Raw genomic sequence first — 23,481 nt, forward strand, 5'->3', positions numbered from 1 at the left:
CTCATTCGACGCGTAAAATAAGCCGCGCAGCTTGACAATCTGCCAATGAGGAGTTCTTGAGATAAATCCAAGATACCTTACCCTCCCCACCCTCTCCACCCCTGAAACATTTACTCACAACTTGCCAAAGAGGTTCTCTGTAGGTTTTTGAAAGCTCAATTTCGGCTCATCCTCGGTGTAAAAACCTGTGAAATCTCACCAGTGACGTAAAACAAAGAATGACCAAGACAATAAAGAACCTCTAAACAATATAGATCAAATAGCTCCAAAACAAAGAAAAAAATTTCAGGTTTTTACAACGAGGTAAACCCTCAATTTCTTTATGAAAAATTGACAATGGCAGATAAGTTATTGAGAAACGTATATCAGGTTCCTCGTTATTTTGGACCATAACGTTAATTCAGACTTGGACACAGTCATGCAGCTTACCAGCTCTTGGTCAGACGAGTCAGAACATTTTCTCACGTAGCTCTCTTTGTTTAGTGAAATTACGCGGTGTAAAATAACATGCCAGGTCATGAATCTGGCGATTATCAACTGCGTACCAATCACGACGAAGATTTTTAAGAAATCTTCACATCTAACATGACGAAATCCCAAGTATTAATATTAGTTTTCAGTCATGTTCTGACGAATACTTGACAAGAACAAAAACGCTTTATACAAATTCATTTTGGCCCGCGACTTCGTGATACAACCTTAGCAGTGAAAGCTCTCAGATTGAAAGTGAAGTCTTCTTTAGCTTAACATCTTTGTTACATTTAAACTTGCACGATTTGAGAATATCTTGAGTTCATTAACTCTGGTAAGCATTGTATTGGAATTTTTCTATCATTCTTTTCCTATCTTCTAACTAATCATGTATAAGTTATTGTCTGTTAAAGTAAGTTAATTGTTTCCATTATAGCAATTTAATGCAGCCACAATCTTGTATGGCAGTGTTCATGCGTTGGGTCACGCGAACTGGGAAATACGATAGTCTTAATATGCTGGCATGTATAAAAACGTAATCTTATAAAGTAACAGGTCTAGGACCAAAAGTTTAAAATTTCAATTTTCCTATCCAAACCCGAATCATTTTGGGCCACTTGAAAAAGACTTGCAAATTTATCAGTTGGACTTCTTTTCGTACTCAGGGTATTTTTTTAAGGTGGATATAATATAAATGTTTAAGCCTTAAATGGTTTTCAGGTTAAATCTGTTGCTAACTTAGGTTAATCTGTTTAACCTGAAGATTTCGCGTTTTTAATCACTTAAATCAGTTGAATTTATTTATTTTTGATGAATACAAATTGCTTCATGTCATTGTAAGAGTGTTTTCTTCAGGTTGCAGGACTAGCTGTGAAAAGATACGCTGAAGGGAGGTGTAGTAGGGATGTGTGTTGCAGCTGCACGTCCCAGAAGTCCCAGACGTAAACCCCGGGGACGTGCCGCTGCAACGTGCCCCTGCTACATGTTATGCATGATGCTTTGATTTCGTCCCTGCAACATTTCGCTGCAAAGAAAAGAACTTTTGAATTTATTTTTGCATTAGCTGCTAATCCATACGTTGGGGTGTTATTTATTTATAGTCACAAATGTTTGTTTCCCGCCTTCAGTATTAAAGGAGAAGTTCACTCCAGAATGGCCATTTATTTTCTTTACGCCAATAAAAAATTTATACAAAGATATTTAGTTCACCAAAATTTCCGCCTCCAACGTGCGCTATAACCCTTAGAAATCTTTCCCAAAACTCACTACTGAACGCCGCCATCTTGGAGCTGGTAATGTATGCGTGACATCAAAGAGCTCAGCCTGAAGTTTGGCGTGAAAATTTAAATACTCGAAACTCCTTGTTTCTTCGTAGTGGCTTTTGTTTTTCAAAATGCCTGTTTGTGCATTTCCATTTTGCTCAAACAGAGCTCCAAGAAATACAAAAAACAAGGAGTTTCGACTATCAAAATATTCCCGCCAAACTTCAGGCTGAGCTCTTTGACGTCACGCATATATTACCAGCTCCAAGATGGCGGCGTTCAGTTGTCGAGTTTTGGGAAAGATTTCGTAGGGTTATAGCGAGCGTTCGAGACTGAAATTCTGGAGAACAACATATCTTTGTGTAAACATTTTATTGGTGTAAAGAAAATAAAAAGCCATTCTGGAGTAATTAGAAATAGATTGAGGCCGTTATGACATCAAAAATTTTAAAATTCATTACTATTTAAAACCACTCGGCGAGTTTCTTTTTTATTTTATTATTTCTTTTTTTTTTTGTCTAAGCAGCAAAAATTCTGGCACTGTTTTTAAATATTCTGTAGCGTTCTGCCCCATGTTATTTTAACATTAAATTAAAGTGGCACTGAACCTACAGACAGATCTTTTTAAAATTGTCAAAAACGTTTCTTTTGTCCCTTGCACACAAATAAAACGTCAAAAAAACTTCCACTGAGTACTTCTAAGTTGTCAGTTTAAAACGCTCAGAGACAGGGTATTTTTCGCCTTTTTCCAGGTTTCCACGTGAACAAGTTTTGGTGTCATTTTAAATAGGAGGTGTTAAGTGATAAGAGCCTTACTGTCTTACAGTAAACGTTTTTCAGTCTCATAATCGGGTCAGCTCTACATGTAGCACAAAGCCAAAAACAGGGAGGGGGGAAGTCTGAGGTATTATGAGCCACCTTAAAGCAGAGTTACGCTGAAACACAGACTTATTTGAAAACTTTCTCTCATGCACAGGCCATCGGAACACCGTAAACTATTGAATTATCTGGTATACATATACAGCTTCACACCATGTCAAGTTTATTGCTTATTTTGCTTATCACGCTCTGCGTTGCTCCGGGAAACAGCAACGGCAAGCAAACTGGTGACCAAGCCACGGTATAGTATTATACTATGTCTACACAACTAATTTAAAAACATATTCACTTTTTTTTTATTTTTGCATTTTTACCTTCCACCTATACTATTATATTCCTACGTTTTCAGTCACTGATTGAAAACGGGTCGATTGTTAAACGCTCTCCAGAGAGGGTACTTAGGAGGATAATTTATAAAATCCCAACATCACTAGCTTGAAAGCAATAATTGGTAAAGTCTGCGTCAAGCCAAGTGGCCCATTCCACCGGAGCTTAGCCCAGTTTCTGCAGCATAACTAGGAATATTTCTACTTTCCCCTGGATAGAATGCTAGTCCAACGCAGGGTTATCCCCCCAGCATTATTTCGCCGGTACCCATTTATACACCTGGGTGGAGAGAGGCACTATGAGAGTAAAGTGTCTTGCCCAGAACAGAACTCAGCGGCCACGCCCAGGGCTAGGAACCGGACTGCTCAATCTGGAGTTCTATGCGCTAACCATCACTTAAATGCCAGTATAGTACGAACGCGATGAAAACATTTACTTTGCATTGCCAGAATCAATTCTTTAATCCAAAACGAGCATATCAAACATTTCTGTTTTTTCTAAGCCATCTTCCTTCTGTTGTGCATGTCAACCCGGTACACATGGCAAGCCTGGTTCCCCAGGGATACCAGGACGGGATGGACGTGATGGTCGTGACGGAAATCAAGGAACCCCGGGAAGGACTGGACCAATGGGAACTCCTGGATTGCAAGGACCAAAGGGAGAACATGGTGTCCAGGGTACAAGCGGCCAAAAAGGGGAGCGCGGAGAGACTGGAACAAGTGGATGTTCTGGGACTGCTGGTACGATGCCCTATAAGAACTGGAAAGAGTGCGCATGGCAGAACTTGAATGACCAAACAGACTACGGTCTGATCAAGGTAAACGATTAGTATACTGTTGATTTTCACTTTAACATAAATTATGCAATTTATCACATTAAAGCTGAGAATTTTTCAGGCTTCTTTGGAAATACTTATAGTAAATTTCAAACAAAACTCCGAGGAACATTTCTTTAGTTTTAAAGATCCCTTGTTACCAGTTGTTATTTTTTCATTGCTTACACCGGAGAACATACAAAGGTATGTTTGAAAATTGCAAATTCGATTCATGTTGTTTAAGAGTAATGTTTACTATTGCTTCACACAGATGTAACAAACAAGAAAAAAATAACATGCAATCATCTACATTTTTTAAAAGACAGTCTATAAAATATTTTTTACAGGACTGTGTGTTTACCAAGAACTTCTCTGATACAGCCCTCCATGTTTACTGGACTGGAGCCCTGAGAATCTACAAGTGCAGAACCTGTTGTAAACGCTGGTATTTCACTTTTAACGGTGCTGAATGTGCAGCTCCCCTGCCAATTGACGGTATTGTGTACATGTGGGAAGGCAACACTCAAGATCTTCACCGTGTCCGCCATATTGAGGGGCACTGTAACAACATCCACAAAGGCAAGGTGCGCGTGGGATTCTGGGTCGGTGATTGCGAGGGTTATGGAGGAGGTACTGACGCCTACACAGGGTATAAATCAGTATCCCGGATCTTTATTGAAGAAGTTCCTAAATCTCAGGCTTAGGCCTCGCTCCAGGCAAAAATGTTGGTTTTCTACAGGAGTTTACCGTGGGCGGTTATGACAAAATTTTTATTAAATGTGATTGGTATTTAGCACACCTTTTTTTACAAGTGATTAGAGCATGAGCAAATAAGGTACCTTATTACAGCTCTGTGATTATAAATTCCTTTAATTCTCTCAAAAGTGAGCTCAAAGGGACTCACTTTTTGTTGAACTAAACTCTTTGAACTTTAGAATTTATTATAATTATTCTCTGCTACTATGGTTACGGCTAGTTTTGATATTTTGTACCCAACCCAGTCTATTACGTCTATTCAGTTGAATAAATGACAAGATAAGTGACAGAGAAATGTGTGCTGTCTCCAAGTTATTTTACCGCGAAATCATTAGTTTTTCTTTACTAATATGAACCGTGTAAACGTTTCATGTAACTAATAACCTGTTACTTGCATTTTTTGTAAACAAAACAAAACACAACCGTGGATGAGAAGAACGTGTGAAGAAAGAATCAATTCAAAAAATTACAATCGATAAATTGCTTGGGATGGAGAGGAATGAATAGTAATAAACTTTCAGATTACTTGGTACCTGCGGGTTCAGAGCCGTCCTAAATTATATATTTTTCAGATGTTATGCAATTAATTTTATTGAGCGAAATCCAAATGTGACATTTCTAGCTTAAAGTTTGGATTCTAAACCATAATACAGTTTGACTTTGCAATTTATCCGACTATACACAACTTTCTAAATGGGAATAAATCCCGACTCGACCTAGTCCTTCAGGCGTTCGTTGTAGACCGAGCGCATGGTGCGACCATGGTCCTGGGAACATGCTGTGACGTAATGCATAGGTATCATGACGTCACGAGTTAGTGGAATGAGAACGCCTGGGTACTAGACTAAAGGCTTCATTAGATTACGTTTCATTGTTGACAAGCAGCGCTAAATTGACCAGAAGGTGTGATTTTTACTGAGAAGTATGAAAACAGTTCGAGCATTTTACAAAACTGCTTCGTCAACGGACAAGACGATGCAGGGAAAAAGGAGGACGAGGATGGGAAGGTAATTGGAAAATTTAATTTTATAAAACGACAAAGATGTTCAAGAACTGAAGTCAGGTTTGCAACGTGTACACTGATGACTCTCATTTTGCGCTGAAAATTTTCGTGTTTAGTTAAGCGATCGAGATATATGAGTAGAAAAAAGGGCCAAAACGAACTACAACATAAGCTAAGAAAATTGTTAACGAGTGAATACTGAATCGCTGACAATCTAGTTACCCTGGCGCTTTATTCTTTGCCTGATCACTGCCCTAACCCTTTACAGACTTCAATTACTAGCGTAATTTAGTAAAAAGAAGCAATTATACATAATTAGCTCTCGGCAAAAGTAACATTTTAATGTTTACGCAAGAAGAGAGTTGAGATGTTTGCAGTGGAAAAATGTATAGTCCATGCTCCGTGTTGTTTAATTTTGTTTAATTTTGAGTGCATTTGAAAGAAGAAGAAAAATAAAACCTTTTTTAGCTTCTCGCTAATCCAAAAGTGTGCCGTCTCGATATATTATGAGTTTCTTACGTAGTCAATGAATATATGTGGATCTTCATATTGAAAGTATTCTACCAAGTTTGAGGTGGAAATTTTGTGTGAAAGGATTAACGACGGTACCGAGTTAGTGCCACGAATTTAAACTAAAACGAAGGGTGTTTTTCTCATCACAATGTACTCCTTTCCTTTATTTTCACAGCCGAGTTCAACTTGAAAGAGATACAACATGTTGAGAACAGCCTTGTACATGTGTAGCTATCTTTTATTAAAAACTAGAAATCGTAAAAGGAGTCATTCCAATGTGATTTCGTTGATAATTTTCATTTCAGACTGATTTGTAAGATATCGGCGCGAGAGATGTAATTTTCGCCACGAGGTTGATAGGTCGGTATATAAATAACAAACTCCCGTCGCTCGGAGATCAAGAAATTCCATAATGAAACCTGCACCATTTCGCCTGAGAAAGATTTAAATCACGAGGTCAACCGACATTTAACACTCTCCAGCGATTTTAAGGATACTAGGCAATAAAACGCGGGAACAGAAAAATTGCTCTCTAAAATTTGCATAACTTGGTCGCTTCTCGATTTCAATTATGTATTTAAATAGATCGCAGGGTTGCAGAAAAAGAAATTTTAGATCAATCGGAGTATGGTGTCACCGGCAACATGAATACACACAGGGGACGGGTGAATCCACTCGATTGGTTTCGGGAAAGAAAAACGTTTTCACTAAAATTTTGGAAAAATAAAATAAACATTGTAACATTTTGCTTCATTAAAATACATTTATGGAAAAAAACACGTATACAACTGTATCTGATTGACATGTTTATTAATGATAATATAGAAAAACCTTTAGAAACCAAACAAACCCGTGAGACTGAACAATCATCAGCAAAGCCAAAGATTCAACATGTCTTGAAATGTCAATTCTTTGATAAAGTGTAATCATATATATCGACTTTTCGGCACTTCATGACGAGCCCTTTTTTAAGGCAGAGGTACCCTTTTGACATTCAGCAAAGTTAAGAACGAGCTGAATGGGAATTTTATATTTGGCTTTTGACAAACAAGTCAAATTCGTCTGCGTTTACAAGCGTGGCAAAACAAGAGCTCTTAAATCAAATCTTCAGAAAAAGAAAACTAATTAGTTACTTTGAAGTACAGGCTATATATTATTTGTTAACAAAATAATCATATTTTTGTGATTAAAGAAAAGTTTTAAACCGCGTGATCTCGGATTGGGCGATAATGAGAGGAACTAAAACGAAATTCCTCTAGTGATTTTTACATCATTAATTTGTCCCATATCACGAGAGTTTATTTATCTGCTAAATTGTTATCATTCGGCTATGCTACAAACATGTTTAAATAAATTTCAAGTTTCATAGCTCTCCCTTTTTCTTATTACAAAATCAGCTCGTTAAAAATTGGCGTACGTTACATGGAACTGTGCATGGATATTAGTTACCAAGGATTTTACTTTGCGATATGTTACTGAATATTTGCATACTGATGCGACTATATCTTCTGTGTTGTGGAACTCGACTACATCCCAAATTAAGTTTATAGTATTTTTTTAAGCACTATCAGGATCAGGCAATCAAAAAACATAGGGAGCCGATCGCTATTTAATTCTCAGTGATATTAGCCGAACTGCGGCTGCAGTAATTCTTAGAAGCTTTCAAAGTAAGATCGTTTTTGAGTTACGGAAACTCGAGTCTACGCTGTGAATAACCGAGATTTGGCGACCTACTTCTGAGGGACAGGCATAACCAGAAAACGTTTCACTTGGCGCCTCTACAAAAATTGCCTTTACATTGAAGAACATCTCTCAAACACGCTAAAACGCCAGGAAACTCAACCGGAACAATTGTTTTGTCTCTTACTAACATTTTTGAGTAAGAAATTAAAAAGAAATACGAAATTACGACCTTTACGCGAACTAATATCACCAAAAGCTGTACCAAATCCAGCATTCTACTTACTATAGCTCTAAATAAATGGTGAGATTTTTTCGCGAAAACTTCTAAAAAGAATGGCAAATGAGAAGAATTTTGTGATGAAAGAACTGAGAGTTGTCATTTTAACATGACTTTCACTGCAGGTATGAGGAAGACAAATTTTATTAGCGTGTTCCAGAAGCAGGAACAAGCCAAAAATGTTTCAAAAAAAGAGTCCAAAAGAAAATCTAAATGTAAGTATTAAATAAAGTACTGGACCTTGAAAAAACCGCGGTAACAAGATAGAGAAGAACTACTAACATGAACCAAAAAATTCAATTAGAAGCTAACACTGTAATCGATAATTATTACTATAGGCATCTGTCGAATCGCGGCTGCAGTTAATCTCAGAATCTCTCAGACGAAAATCGCTTTACAGTGACGAACGAAAACCCTAGTCTATACAGCGTGAAAATAGCCGAGAATTGGCAACTTGTTTCAGTGGGACGGGAATTTCAAGTAAATTTTTCGCTTTGTGCCTCTATAAAAATGCCCATTAAAATAAAGAATATCTCTAAAAACAAACTTAAAACGTGGTGTAAATACAGCTAACTACACTCAACAGAACCAATAAATCGTCACTATTATATATGGCCAAACAGTGTCGAACGAAAAAAAGAAAAACGAAATTAACGACCTTTACGCGAAAGAACATCGCCAAACGCTGTATCAAATTCAGTTCTGCCAACTACTTCTACATACAGTGGGTCTATATAATTTATGAAAATTGTCTGAAAAAACGTTGAAAAGAATTTCAAAAGAGAATAATTAATATTTTGTGAAAAATTGAACAGTCATCTAAAACTTAATGTGTCGGCTAAGTCGTCTCATCGCGCCTTAAAAGGCTTTTTTCTGCAGATATGAGTGAGGACATAGCATGTTCCAGAAGGAAGAACGCGCCGTAAACCCTATTAAGAAGAAAAACTAAATGAATGTTTAAGACTAGACTACTGGAAGTTGGTAAAATACCGCGGTCACAAGATAGAGAGGAGCAACTAAAATGAATCACTGAAAGATACAATTAGAAGCAAACACTGTAATCGGTAGTTATTACTTGAAGCACTTTTGATGCAAGGTCGAAGAGTCATTTAGTGGTTGGCGCACATTCACCTTCATAGAGAAATCAAAGATTTCTGTAAACATATGAGAGCCAACCATATAAATAAGAATTGGAAAATAAGACAATTGAGTTTAACGATGTTCAACTCAAATGAATATTTGTACTGATCATGAGATGCAATTTCCATGCTGTGTTGTTCTGAAGGCGACTCCTTTCACAGCTACACAGCCTTTACTTAGAATTTCCCGCAAATGAAAAACAGTAATGGTAAATTTGAATGATTTTTGTGATAAACGACTACATCAACGAAGATCCATATCTTGGCAAGGTGTCATCATTGCACCTAAACCCGGCTTTCACTGCGGATATGGGTAAGAAAAAAACGCAAACCAAAAATGAAACAAAAAGGATAAAGAAGTGAAAAAACCTAATGAATCTATTCAGTGGACCTCTTGATTGTAAAAATATGTCGCGTTCATTTAGATTGAGATAAACTGGAAACATTGAAAGATACAATTAAAATTGAAAACTATCGATAGTTACATTACATTAAACACTTCGACGCGCGGCCCAAGAGTAAATGATGTGGTCGGCGCTAAATATTCGATTTTTAATGGAAAAATACTGAAGGGCAAAGATCAGGAGAAAAAATGGTAGGTACGAAACATTAAAAGACCGAATGGATGATAAAACATCTACACGTTTTATATTGAAAGGGGTTAAAACTGGATAATAAGAGAATAGTGTTTAATTAGATATGTTTGACTGAAATGAATATTTTCACGGAGATGTTATTTGTATGCTGCAATGTTCGAAAACCGACATCAACTCCAACACAACATTTTCTAGTCTCACGTTCAGGGCAATTGTACCTCAGTACCAAATGAGTCTCTTCTTTAAATCTGCAATTTTTTTTATTTCCGTATTTCTACAAATAAGTGTCTTAACAGAGACGAATGCACTAGTTTATGTTACCCTGGTTTTATTTATTTTAAAATAATTTTACTTCTTTCAATATAGCGGACAAGAACTGCACCCACTAGACTGAGGGAACAGAAAAAAACAAACAATGGAAATATGGAATTACAAAATCAAGCTCAAAAAATGATGCAGGGATGATTCGCCATTATAATATTTTATTACAAAACGATTTCAACTTTTTCGCGAAAAGAAACGTTTTCACAACTAGTTGCGAAAAGTAAATACCGCATATCGTCGGTTGAATAAAAACAGTAGTATACATGACATGTTTAATAATAAAGACAACGAAGAAACTAAACAAACCCGTGAGATGTGAACAATCAACAGCAAAGCGCCATGAATATTTTAATGTAAAAATCTCATGTTATTAGTAAAAGCAAATACACTGTTAAAGGTTTCCAAATAATAATGTCTGCTCTTCATAAAATCTTTTCTCAATCCAGTGGCTCTTGTCCTGTGACAATTAAAAGAAACGACCTGAATGCGATTTTTTCCTATTATTCTTCCTTTGAAAAAACAAGTCAAAACCGTCCGTGTTGACAAGCACTGCGAACTAAGAGTTTCCAACTCGGATCACAAAAAATACAAAATAACTGCTCGTTTAGGTCTACACAGACAGGGAATTCAATCGGGAACTTGCTACGGAAAAAAGTTATCTATCATCCAATTTTTCGTATTTGAAAAACTCTTCGTGGTTTTTTTGTGAAAAACAGCGCGTAATTTTTACCCCGATAATAACTTTATATTTGTTCGACTCGACGTAACAGGAAGTCAAAATCTTTATTCTTATTGTATAAAGACAAAGCAACTGTCATAAATTTTATCAGTGATGTATTGAACTATCAAAACAGCACGACTCATGGTCAACAACAAACTGGTCCGAACACGAACCAAAGTCAACAAAAAGGCTGAAAACTCAATTGTACACGTAGCTTACTCATCATTCCTTTACCAGTGAGTTGTTCAGCAGGTACTTGGAACAGAAAAGCGACCCTTCGAGCTTTGAGGTAGGACCATTTTCTCTGTTTTTCTTTCTCGTACTTGCTAAACGGTTTTTACGATATCTATTACCAGTGAAAAATTGAATTCAGACGCCTGATTAGCTAGCCGAAAAAGTTAAACTATTCACACCGAAAGTATATATTGTATAGCAAAACTGTCACTACCTAGAAGCATAAGATCGATATAATTTCAGATTGAAGCAGAAATCATAAGACGGTCAAAAAAGCCCTATAGTTTTGAACAGTTATATGTATTTCTTCAATAATGAATAACAGTTGGTTCTTCTACGAGTGAGAATACCTGCACAAAATTTCAGAAAATTAGAATCACTGTAGAATAATTATCGCTCGTTTTCTGCAAAACAAATTGGTATCCAATATTAGTTCATATCAAACGCACCAGGACTGAAAACAAAATTAGCCTGCTAGAAGGAAAATTTGAATTGATATCACTTCACTTCACTTGTCCTCTGGAGCCAAGTTGGCGCATAGGGCCTCTTGAACTGATATACTTTTGTATATTCCCATTTTTTATCGGCTAGGTTTAAAATTCAGCTTCCCGCGAGATTTCAAAAGTCGTCCGCCTTTTACGCTATTGTTTTTTACCTGATTAAAAAAAAAAACGAAATCTTTTCATTCGCACAGCGTAATCTTGCATTTGTACATATTGCCAATATGGAAAATAAATCTCCTTGAAAATTGGCATTTAGGACTTGCTCCATACGACATTTTTAGTAATATTATCTCTCTTGACTTTTTCAGCAGTCAATCGTAAAGACGAAATGGCCGTCATTTCGCATAAAGTCTCTGTGATCTCCTTGTTGTCTCTGTTTGCGATGTCATTGTTGGTTTACTGTGCCACAGCAGATAACAAAACCAATCAACCATCCTACAAAATGGTAAGTGTGTGCAAATGTTATATCTGAAAATAGCAAAACAAAATTTCTTTCCAAATATTAAATTAGATTTGGGAAAATCAGTTTCGACATTGTATAAAAGTACTCAGTGCAACTAGCTTTGAATTATAAAGAACTGTGACAGAAAAGTGATATATGTCAGAGATGTCGGGCCCAATATATTTATGACACTTTCTAATTCCAATCCAGCAGCCCCCTCCTTTCTATTATGGTGGTGTCCCTGGTATGCACGGCAAGCCTGGGTCTCCTGGGGTACCAGGCCGTGATGGCCGTGATGGCCGTGAAGGAGCCAAAGGTGACCAGGGTAGCCCAGGAAAGACTGGACCCCAGGGACCTCCAGGTCCCAAAGGAACTCCTTGCATCAATGGAAAGGATGGCGCTAAAGGGGAACCTGGAGTCCAGGGTCCTCCCGGCCAAAAGGGACAGCGCGGAGAGAGTGGAACAAGTGGAATCCCTGGGACTCCTAGTGCGATGCTTTATAGGAACTGGAAAGAGTGTGTGTGGAAAAACTTGAATGAAGGCAAAGACCACGGCCTGATCAAGGTGAGTTATTAGGGAACTTACGTTTATTGATATCAAGGTTATTATGACAGCGTCATGTAAATATGGCAAGGGATTTAAATTAACATATTTAATAGCATTTTTAAAAGCATAGAAAATAAAGCAGGGTCTATCAAATTCCAACGGCTTAGACAGTTATATTTTTTTTATATAGTTAATAGAATGCTCATTCTGACTTTTCCTGTATGTAGCGAATTAAATTATGTTTAATTCACGTTTTGATCATTATTTGTGAACAGGACTGTGTGTTCACCAAGAACTTCACTGACACAGCCCTCCATGTTTACTGGACTGGAACACTTAGAGTCCAAGGCTGTACCGGGTGCTGCAAACGCTGGTATTTTACATTCAACGGGGCTGAATGTGCAGCTCCCCTGCCAATTGACGGTGTTGTGTACTTGGGGAGAGCAAAGTCTCAAGATCCCCACCGTGTCCGCCATATTGAGGGTTATTGTAACAACATCCACAAAGGCAAAGTGCGCGTGGGATTGGTGGTCACCAACTGTGCCGGATACGGCGGGCATTATGACGCCTATACAGGCTGGAATTCAGTGTCCCGGATCTTTGTTGAAGAAGTTCCTAAACCTCAGGCTTAGATCCCGAGACATCCATTCCTGCATAAACGCTTATAATGGGACTGTGATAAAATGCTTATTTATAAATCAACGAGCAGTTCGTCTGATTACTGGGTGTGCTTTGTATTTTTTTCTCGTTTGCTGTTTTAAATAAAAGGCAGGAAGATTGACAAAGATAATGGAAACTTGTTTGTTTTTTGTTTGTTTTGTTTTGTTTGTTTGTTTGTTTTTTTTCATGCTTTTCAGTTGCAAAACTCTCTTTGTGACATATCTCTAGGATTAAACGCAGCTACGAAAATTACTAAATATACCAAATGTTGCTACTGGCTTGTGCGAATTACGAAAAAAAATTCGAAATTTACAAGATTTGTAAAGGCACATTGAAACCACAAGTGATTTCCACAGTGTCACAGAAGACAGAAAATCACAACAGTTAGAAAAATTGGGAAAATTCGTAAGTTATTCATAAGTTATACCTCAGGCGGAGACATCCGAGCTCAAGCTTACCCCGTGTAACAAAAAGCGGCCCTCAGTTTTACTCTGTAGTCACTTGTTGTTGTTTTTATAGATTTTTGTGTTATTTTTGTTTTGTTTTTTGCCTTCTTTTGGACGACAAAATAAAAACTTTGATTTTGACCCACTCATAATTTTCTTGAACACACATATCTGTGAACACCCGGCCAACTGTACTTCTTCATTTCCAATTCTTTAATTGCCCTGAGATTCCTGGTGCGGTGCTTCCAATATTTCTTTCCTAAAGGACTGATTTCGCATCCTGACATCTGAATTGAGGACAGTTTTTTCTTGGCCCTAAAGTCAGTCTTAAAAGTTTTATTGATGCTGGGCAGTGAAATGATCTCTGTAAATGCACAAAAATGCGAACTTTTCTAATCTTACCGAAGATAATTCAAACAAACTCAATACGTTTTCGTGAGCACAAAAATTAAAAACAAACGTAGTACTAGTAGTATCATTAACTGTTACTACTAGACCTTGTAAAAATAGTTTTGTTGCGCGAAATTTAATCTTAGGGAATCAAATCAAAAGCATTCCAATGGAAAGATTTTTTCATTGTTTTAAAAGAACGCAGACAACACAAGCATTAAGCGGATTTTACGGCAATTTTTCTATAATTGCCAAACCTATTTTCTTCATTAATTTTTGGAATTCACCCATATACCCTATAGCAAACACTCCAGTTTAAAAAAGAACGATTTTCGAAAAAGAGGAATTTCAGTACAGAAAATAATAATTTCACTAAATTTGACTTTTCTGGAACGCCGAGTTATAAAATGAATTTCAAGAGAACGCCCGTGAAATCTTCACCCTCCAACTCGAGGCTTTCGGGGCAGCAGGCAGCTCTGCGAATTAACTACACTCGTTTTAATTTAGAAATGCTTAAAATGCGCGCTACACCATATCACGAAATTCTTTTTTTCTCACTCAATTTGCTTAAAGTTTAAACATTTAATGCTGGGAAATAAGGAAGACCGATTTCAGCTGTCTTTCTTTTTATCTGTAATATTCGGTCTGTGAACTTTACAAGTCGTAAAAATGATTTACTGAATAATTTTTCAGAGTTTAGATATGTTTACGTTGGGAAACATGCAGTTGTTATGTATTTTAATAAGCGCAATAAAGACATATTATTTATTTTCATTTATTTATTTATTATGAAAAACTTTAAATTTAGTAAGTAAGGAAGCATGCTTTTGAACATTCCCCATCTCTGATTCCAAGGAGATAACTGACTTTTTATTCCAATAAACACTATATCGCAAAACAGGAGCCACCACGGTAAATCTTCTCCTTACGGCAACACATCAATAAGCGGAAGTAAACTAAAAGGTCATTTATGCATTTGTCAATCTGAAATGTAAATTCTCAGTTCTGGTGCCGAACTCGAGGTCAAACTGCTCACGATTCTTGAATGAGCTAGCGCGCTCGAAACTGAGAGTTACGCGTGTCACGCAAACGTATGTGTGTATCGTATTTTTTTCCCAGCTTAACGAGAGAGTGAGTTCGTGATTATTTAATTATCTATTCTAGTTATCGTTTCTTATCCTCAAATAAAAATCCAACAAAGTTATACTTCTACTATGCTGTCCTATATGGGCGGTTTATCTCGAACCCTACAATGATTCGTATTAAATAAATCTTCCTTGGCAGAAACAGGAAGTGTTAATTATATCGAGTGGTTATAGCCCGAAGTGTTAATTATAATAAGTCACATTCTATTTGCTTTAGAAGTCCTGTCAAACAAACGCAATCACCCAGAACTCAAATATTCACTACCAAACAATTCACTTATAAATACTAGTTATGCAACGCTTTCGAGTGGTATACTATGGAATATCCCACGAGTCACTTGTATTTTCTCGGTATACACACGAGCCTTTAGGCGAGTGTGTATACGAAGAAAATACAAGTGACAAGTGGGATATTCCATAGTATACCACGAGAAAGTGTTGTGTAACTATTTTATACCATGCCATAGAAAATACGCTCACTAAATTTCATCGAGAATAAGATCGCAGCGCACGATGGGAAGGTTGGGTTGAATACCGTCGAATATACAACGGCTTTCCTGTATTCTGATTGGCTGTATTTTCTATGGCATGGTATAAAGATCAGTATAAATGGCAAACATTTACATTGGAGCACTCGACGGCTTGGAACAAGTACTCATTGCAGCGTTCAAGTAACCGGCGCTTTTCGTTCGACAAAAGTCAACGAAAGCAACCGTCTAATGAGTAGTACATTGAATAGCTGAAACATTTTTTACTCTTTTCGCTACCCGCTTTGGGAGGTTTGATTTGCATGAAGACCGTCTGGCCGCCACGTAAAACAAATTTTAACTTGTGCTACAGGGGGGTGCTACAGTAATGTCTTCAGTCCGGCTATTAAACTTCTTTTCAGCAAGTGACGATCGATACAGCAAGCCCAATTGTGTGAAATTCTACAGAATACGAGGGAACGTCATTACTCCGGCAAGCTCTGAGACAGAATGCTGAGAATTAAGAGGTAAACACTAATTCCTTGCTGTTTAAGCGTAATAAATACAGTTACTGGAGGTATATATGTTAAAGGTTATAATTATTTGTCAAACTCGCTTCATATGTGAAAAGTATTTCATCACCATGCGAATAGTAGACTTGATTTCTGCCAAACAACAATGCTTGTGTGATTCTTTACAGAAAATGTCCCTCAAAATATAATTGCGAAATTAATTCACAAACTTGTTTTCTCCAGAATCACTTCATTCGCCGACTTGAGGGCTAAAATTAATAGCATCAACGCAAAAAGTGACTCGGCGGCTGACGGCGTAAGTTACCGCGAAGTTTATTTTTTTTTTTCGCCTTAGTCTGCTTCTAGAATGTAACATACATTTCTCTGTCTTCTTTCCCAGTTGTCGTTTACAGATTCAGTGGGACTAACAAATGGAAGACTTCATTTCATTGGACAAAATGCTAACAAAAACATTGTTACAGCGAATGAAATTCCTCGTAAGAATGCAACTTTGAATCCGAAAAAACAAAGTTGTTTTCATTTCTCAAACTTGTTTTATCGAGATTCATTCTACTCCAGTTCTAAACAAGGACAATAGAAGAGCTACTCGGTTGACCATGTAAGCCACAAATTTGATTTTCCCTGCCTCTTTACTTGATTTAATGTTTAATCTAACATTTCGTTCCAGTATAAAGATTATTGTCTGCAGATTTCCAGACACGCACGTTTACAAGGAAGGTAAGAGACTGTGTTAAATGTGCCTTTATGTATACTGTTTTGCTAGAGCGCATTTCTGGAAACTTATCTTACAGATGAAATCCTGTTTACCGAAGGATCATCTCGTGAAAATCGTGCAATTCAAGTGCGCAACTTTGCTTCAAAAAGATACGTAGTTTTCTCAGTCATTTTCTCCTGATATAAACAAGTCATTAGACTCAGTAAAGTCCCGAAAAATTCCATCTTTCTTGTATTTCTAGTATTAATCGCGTTTAATGAAGAATCATTAACAAGCTAAACTGTCCACATGCCGTAAATTGAAACTGCATTTTTGTGACTGTATGGTTGATTTACCTCAGTCTTTTTAAAGAAAAAATGAGTCGCTCATAACCAAGTTAACAAACTGAATGATGTCAGTGAAAACGGACAGAGACATTTTTACTTCAAGCACAATTTTGCAACTTATAAAATTGTCTGGTGTTGTCACAATAAATGTTCTTATGATAGTCGTGCGATCCAAATGCGCAACTTTGTTTCAAAAAGATACGTAGTTTTCTCAGTCATTTTCTCCTGATATTAACAAATCATTAGACTCAGTTAAATCCCGCACAATTCCATCTTTCTTGTATTTCACGTGCTTTATTAATCGTGTTTAATGAAGAATTATTAACAAGCTAAACTGTCCACGTGTCGTAAATTGAAACTGCATTTTTTGGTGAGTGTATGGAAGATTTAACTCAGTCTTTGTAAAGAAAAAACGAGTCACTCATAACCAAGTTAACAAACTAAATGATGTCAGTGAAAACGGACAGAGACATTTTTACTTCAAGCACAATTTCGCAACTTATAAACTGAAATTGCCTGGCGTTGTCACAATAAAGGTTCTTTTGAGTGATCATGACTTCCAAAGTAGTTCCAAAATTTTTTGCAACATTTAAATTTCATGGTGAGTTGAAAATATCGATAGCATATTCAGACATTTCCTTTTTCCTATTTCTCAAGCAATTGGAATGATCTGTTTTCAAAACTTCAGTTAAACATGGATAATCACTTGACTGTAAGTTGCGTTAGGAAAATTGAGCAGAAAATATTCGGTCCGGTTTTGGGTTTTGTTTCGCGTTAAAAAAATTGGTATAGTATCTCAAATAAGAGAAGAAAATTATTCAGTCGAAGGGTCGTCAAGGTCATAAACTTATGCAACACGTCTGCATTAGGTAACTTACGAATATAAGACTACATTTCATTGGACAAATGGGTAACACAAAACGCTGTTCTGGCCAATTACATTTCCTGTAAGAAAAAAAAATCTAAATATAGCTGTTAAATTAGTATTCACAAACTTGTTTTATCCCGAGTCGTTCTACTCGAGGTTATACAGCAACGAGGCAAGAGTGGCTTGGTTGACAGAGTAAGTTTACTTAAAATGTATTTCTCTTCTTTTCCGTCCATCAAATCTTTTTCTACTTTGGTAAAAATACAAGCTGACAAAAAAGGTGAGTGGTCTCACTCCAGTTAAAATAACGTAAGTAACGAAGCTTACTGTGATTTTACACTGCTTCTGTAGGGTACAGTTTTTAGAAATGTGTCAGCACTAGGCAGTTTTCATTGAATAACCTTTCTTCAACGAATTTTGAAGCCCTTCTTGCCAAGGCATTTTTAGATCATTGTGAGCCTAGTCATCAATATAAGGAGCTGCAAACCTTAGTTTCCAACTGAAAAAAAATTAATTCCACCAATAATGCTAATAATAGTACTTTATATTCCCTAATGCTATTATTGTGCCAAAAAACTACAGTCGGTATAGAATTGATTAACCAGGGATGATGATACGCACCGATGAGACATTTACTCTGTGTATAGGAAAGAAATTCTCCCAACAAGTACTTGATAAATGAATGTAAACCTTAAGGAGAATTTATATGTTGATACCGTTTCTTACAGATGCGTCATTAATTGCAAAAACCTGACCAATCTTATTGCTGGTACTATCCCTAGTTTAAACTATACCAGTTTTCAAACGTGTTTTAACGTGGAACAAATTGATCATGCAGTCTTCAATTATGGCATTATACTATTCAATGAAGGTGACCACAACAACTGCAAAAAAGTATTTTTCACTTTAAGCTTTCAATTAAGCATTTAAAACGAACTTTTAAATTAAAACATTTTCCTCGATACGTTTTTTTATTATTTTTTATATATACTATTTGGTTCAACTGTAAAAAGATCAAAGAAAACGCATAACGATAGAACACTGATTTTTCTTCTAATCGATTAGGTTAAATGATAGAAATAAAATCGGTAAAAATTCAAGACAAGGGTACTTATCAATTGATTGGTGCAAAGTCGAGACTTTCAAATAAGATCCACGAATGACATCCACTCCAAAAAACTCTCAATATCAATAAAAAGAAAAATACTAAAATCGCAGTCAGGAATATTCATAGTAATAAAAATAAGAAATCGTTTGACAACTGGATAAAAAGACGTTAAAGCGAATCAAACGTTGAGACGTATCAGACGCTGTCTTTCACTGTCATCTGACGATTACGTCATGATGGAATATATGGTGTGCTAACTTGTGCAGATGTGGGAAACAGTAAATCAGCAGAAAGAGGTGTAAGTATTCGGGATGTCAGGGCGTTTTCGTTGGCAAAAACGTGTACGCTAAGAAAACACAAAGATCGCTTACAAAAATAATATCGAATAACTTTTTATTGAGAACCATGACTTATTCTGTGGGGAAGTTGAACCAACCGTTAAATTGACTTGAACATTTAGCAATCAGTCTCTATTTTTTGCAAAATCGGTTGTTGTAGTTTGTGAATTACAAATAGTAGCTGTTATAGGATTGCCTCTTGCCATTATTGCAGATGTCCATGATTTCTAATGATGACAAGAAAGAAATGACTTTATTTATAAAGTATTGGTGGAATAATTTGTAATCTTTCTACGTTTCTCCACAGCAAATCGTAAAGGTGGATTTCCACTGACGCGTAAATATTTCCGTACGTAAAACGTGCGTAAAAAAGATACGTAGGCAAATTTCCACTGTCGCGTAAAAAGTAATAAAAAGCGTTTCTTTTTTTACGTGCGTTGAATGTACGTAAATGCCGCCATCCTGAATTATCAAGTTGGTGAATAGAGTGTGTTATTGGCGGCCATATTGGAGGAGTGAAAAAATAAATTGTTTTTCCTTTGGGATAAACATCATTAACATTTTTATGCAAATATCTTGTTGTTTGACTCTTCCAACATGGCTGCCATGAACACATTATCTACCAGGAAATCACTTCGAAGCATTGCTTCAGACCATGTGGAGACAGCTGATGACATATTACACCACGTTAGATTGCTTGCGGTTAGCTCTTATAATGGGGTTGGGATTTCTATCCAAAAGAATCACGGTCCTGGCAGCTGGTCGTCGGTGGCATAGTGGGGACGAATCCCGCTTGGTAAACCGACGACCCGGGTTCGATTCTTGGTGTCAACTTTCTTTTAACTTAAAAAAAGGTTAAGTGTGATGTTTACTTCATGTATGAAAAAACAAGAAATCTCACATGGTCAGAAGCAATGCTTGGTAATGCTTTCCTATGTACCACACGCAAGTAAAAGAAATGCGCTAATATGATCAAGAGGCATTTTATAAATACTTTCGAAAGACACCATCAAGTAAAAAAACGACTTGAGGCGACCTTCCCGGATTGCCGGTCCAAAGCCTACGTGACCTGACGCCAGGCGTTTTTTTTCACTACTGCGTTCGTGTAATTTTTGCAGTCATTTCTATAGATTATTGCTGGAAATGTTCGGACTTTCTCAATGAGAAGTGCATCTACTTCTGAATGTTTTCCCATGTAAATCGACGGCGATTTAAAACAAAATGGTTTTCCACATAGTAAGTGGTGTCATGTGACAAAATCAAAAAGTATGATTGGGTAAATCGCTGCGTAACTGCAAACAGCCGCGAAAAAGTTGAACTCAGTTCAACTTTTTTAAAAACACTTGCAATCGCTACGTGCGTATACGTGCGTGTAACGTACGTAAATACCAAGAAAAAAACGTGGCATTGGAAAATGGTCAACGTAAATTCGACGCACGTAATCACGCGCGTAAAATTTCATTTTTACGTACGTTTACAATTTTTGAGTCTAATGCTTGCGTGCGCTTTGCGCATGCGCATTAGACTCTTTGATATATGTAAAAAGCTGTTAGCAATCCCAAGGGAATGGTTCGGGATCGATAATCGTTCGCTGTAATGTAGAAAACAATGATCAGCTGCAAGAACGGACTCCGTACGGACACGCACGATTAGTTTCAATTAAAAACAGCCAATCAGCGACACGTGTTCCCACGCATAATTAAAAGTTCTTTCTCAAGTCACGATTATTCAACACTTGAACAGGACGAAATAATTTTCCAGTTAAGACATTTGTAAGCTTTTTGTGAAAATAAGTCTTCGTTTTCAGTTCAGTTAAGCACTTGTGTTTTCGTCTTGCTTAAAAAGCAAGACGTCTTTGAGAAAAAATATTTCGACGGCGACTCGCGTTTATTTACACAATGCGACCAAATATTTATTTTGTTTTAAAAAATAGAAAACTTTACCTCGGTTTTTGTATTTAAGTCATTCGAATTTTGACCAATTTTTTTCTTTACAGTGCAAACAAAAACCTTCAAAAATAAAAGATGTACATGGATAAATGTAAATCAAGTTACGCGACTAAATCAAAATGCGTTTGTTTGGCCGCTTTGCAGTATTACACTGTCCCGGCCTTTGCCATACACTGAAATCGAATTTCATGCTTTTACGACTCTCAGAGATCTTAAGTTCTTCTTACAGCTAGAAAAATCATAAAATGTTTACATTGATATGGAAGTGATGATTCGCGAAATTTGTACATCATGATAAACAGTCTTCGCTCCTGTGTATGGTAGCTCGATAATAATTGCCTAGTTTCCAGCGTTCAAAAGGTCATCATTATATTGACGTGAGCATTTACACCCGTTTTTAGGAAAATCTGTCACTAAGTGCTTACAGTACAATGGAGTAACAGTCACTATTTCAAGTGCTTTTATTGCAAAATCTGTTTCAAGAGTCATCATCAAAATGGTGAAAAATCTGAAAGAAAACGATGTGAAGTTCTTCAACCCTTGTTGTAATGAACATGCTTTTTGTAAATCGTCACGCAATCTTGTCCAAATGTTTAATCGTTTCTGCTTTTACGGACAATACGGAAGAAGTAACATCAACTCCTGTTCATACTTTAAATTTTGTGAAGCATATAACATTTATGACTGTTTCGTTTTCATCCATAATCATCCACGATGCCCCTAGCTTGCTATAAGCATTTTAAATAAAACTCCCGAACACAAACCTCTAACCAATTTTAACCGGCTTACGAAAACCGCGCAATCTGTATCACTATGCCATACGGCATTAGACTCATGTCACCCTTGGTGACCTATTTTTAAGTTATTTTTTCAAAATAGCTCTTAGTTGCCGCGATGTCCCGTGAATCAGTCAGTGGGTCAGTGGATCAGCAAAGTATGTTTGTTTGTCACACCAATCAGATTTCAGGTACTATCGGAACCAATCAAATTGTAGTTTATAAAGGGGAAGCAATCTGACGTAGTCAGCAATTTCGTTCGTAGTTTTTAGTTTATAAGGACGCGGAATCGGTGAGTTGTGATTTAACCCTGGATTAAAAACGTTTTTCGTAACGCCCGCCTGCTTACAACGCACACGCCGTGAGCAAAAGGCCCAACACTAACTTGTTATTCGTCTTATTCGAGCGTACGTTTGGAGAGGCTAGCTTTCCTGACCGTAGTAAAAATAACATATAACATTTTCACAAAGCAGATTTGAAGAATAATGTTGTCATTACTTTTGCCGTCCGCTTTGCGAAGTTCGTTGGGAAATTGGAAAGTTTGTTATGAAGTTGCCAAATAGGTTGCGAGTTTGTGAATCAAATTGTGAGCTTCGATACAAAGTTCCCAACTTCGGCCCGAAATTCATAAAACCTTCTATAATGATGTTATCAAAAAGGGCTTTGCTACGCTAAACTGTTGGAAACAAATGTCATAAAAATAAAAAACTTTTATGTTCAGCGAGCCGTAAACACGTTGTCTCGAACAAATTAGGGGTTTACCTCGGTGTAAGAACCTGTGTTATTATATGGCAAAGCCAGTCTTAGGCAAATCCGAGCGTTCTGATTGGTTCTTTCTTGGTCGGGATTTTGCCATACGGACCGTTTCCATGGAAACGGTCCAAGCCGTATATTTTTTTCGAAAGCCGGCAAATTCAAATTTCCAACTAAACCTGCGAAAAGGAAATGTGTACTCTCATTCTTCACGAAGAAACTACCGAACGGATTGATATTTTACTGAGCTTACAACGAGGACGAAGAAAACGAATATTCGCCAAGCGAATTTCAACCGAATTATCTTAGAGATTGGGAAACTTCTGATGTGGAAACTTAAACAGGCATCACCGAAAGCCAGGAGCTAGGCCATACCACAGACGATTTTATAAACGAACGGAAAACTATAAACACAAATAAGAAGACGGCTACTGAAATCTACGCTCTACTCCTCTACATTGAAGGTAATAGTATGACAAAGGAAATAATTGATAGCCTACCTGCTACCGAGCTTGAC

At 36.9% G+C, this 23,481-nt stretch overlaps 4 protein-coding genes across 7 annotated transcripts in view; 3 read left to right on the plus strand and 1 right to left on the minus strand.

The window, feature by feature from the left end:
- Positions 1-23,481, minus strand: part of LOC144651835 (uncharacterized) — a 216,332-nt gene that overhangs the window by 115,409 nt on the left and 77,442 nt on the right. The window lies entirely within an intron of this gene.
- The window catches only part of LOC144648214 (uncharacterized), an 82,462-nt gene that overhangs the window by 7,308 nt on the left and 51,673 nt on the right, over positions 1-23,481 (plus strand). The window lies entirely within an intron of this gene.
- On the plus strand, positions 684-4,917 carry LOC144651883 (collagen triple helix repeat-containing protein 1-like). Its single transcript, XM_078511938.1, has 4 exons — positions 684-805; positions 2,710-2,853; positions 3,442-3,756; positions 4,101-4,917. Exons 2-4 carry the CDS (start codon positions 2,767-2,769, stop codon positions 4,455-4,457), a joined length of 759 nt encoding a protein of 252 aa, XP_078368064.1. The 5' UTR covers positions 684-805; positions 2,710-2,766; the 3' UTR covers positions 4,458-4,917.
- LOC144651838 (uncharacterized) lies at positions 9,845-13,274 on the plus strand. The gene is made up of 4 exons (XM_078511868.1): positions 9,845-11,054; positions 11,811-11,947; positions 12,155-12,508; positions 12,766-13,274. Exons 2-4 carry the CDS (start codon positions 11,831-11,833, stop codon positions 13,120-13,122), a joined length of 828 nt encoding a protein of 275 aa, XP_078367994.1. The 5' UTR covers positions 9,845-11,054; positions 11,811-11,830; the 3' UTR covers positions 13,123-13,274.

This window comes from Oculina patagonica, chromosome 4 (genome assembly GCF_052425735.1).
Source record: "Oculina patagonica isolate OP01 chromosome 4, crgOcupat, whole genome shotgun sequence".
Taxonomy (NCBI): domain Eukaryota; kingdom Metazoa; phylum Cnidaria; class Anthozoa; order Scleractinia; family Oculinidae; genus Oculina; species Oculina patagonica.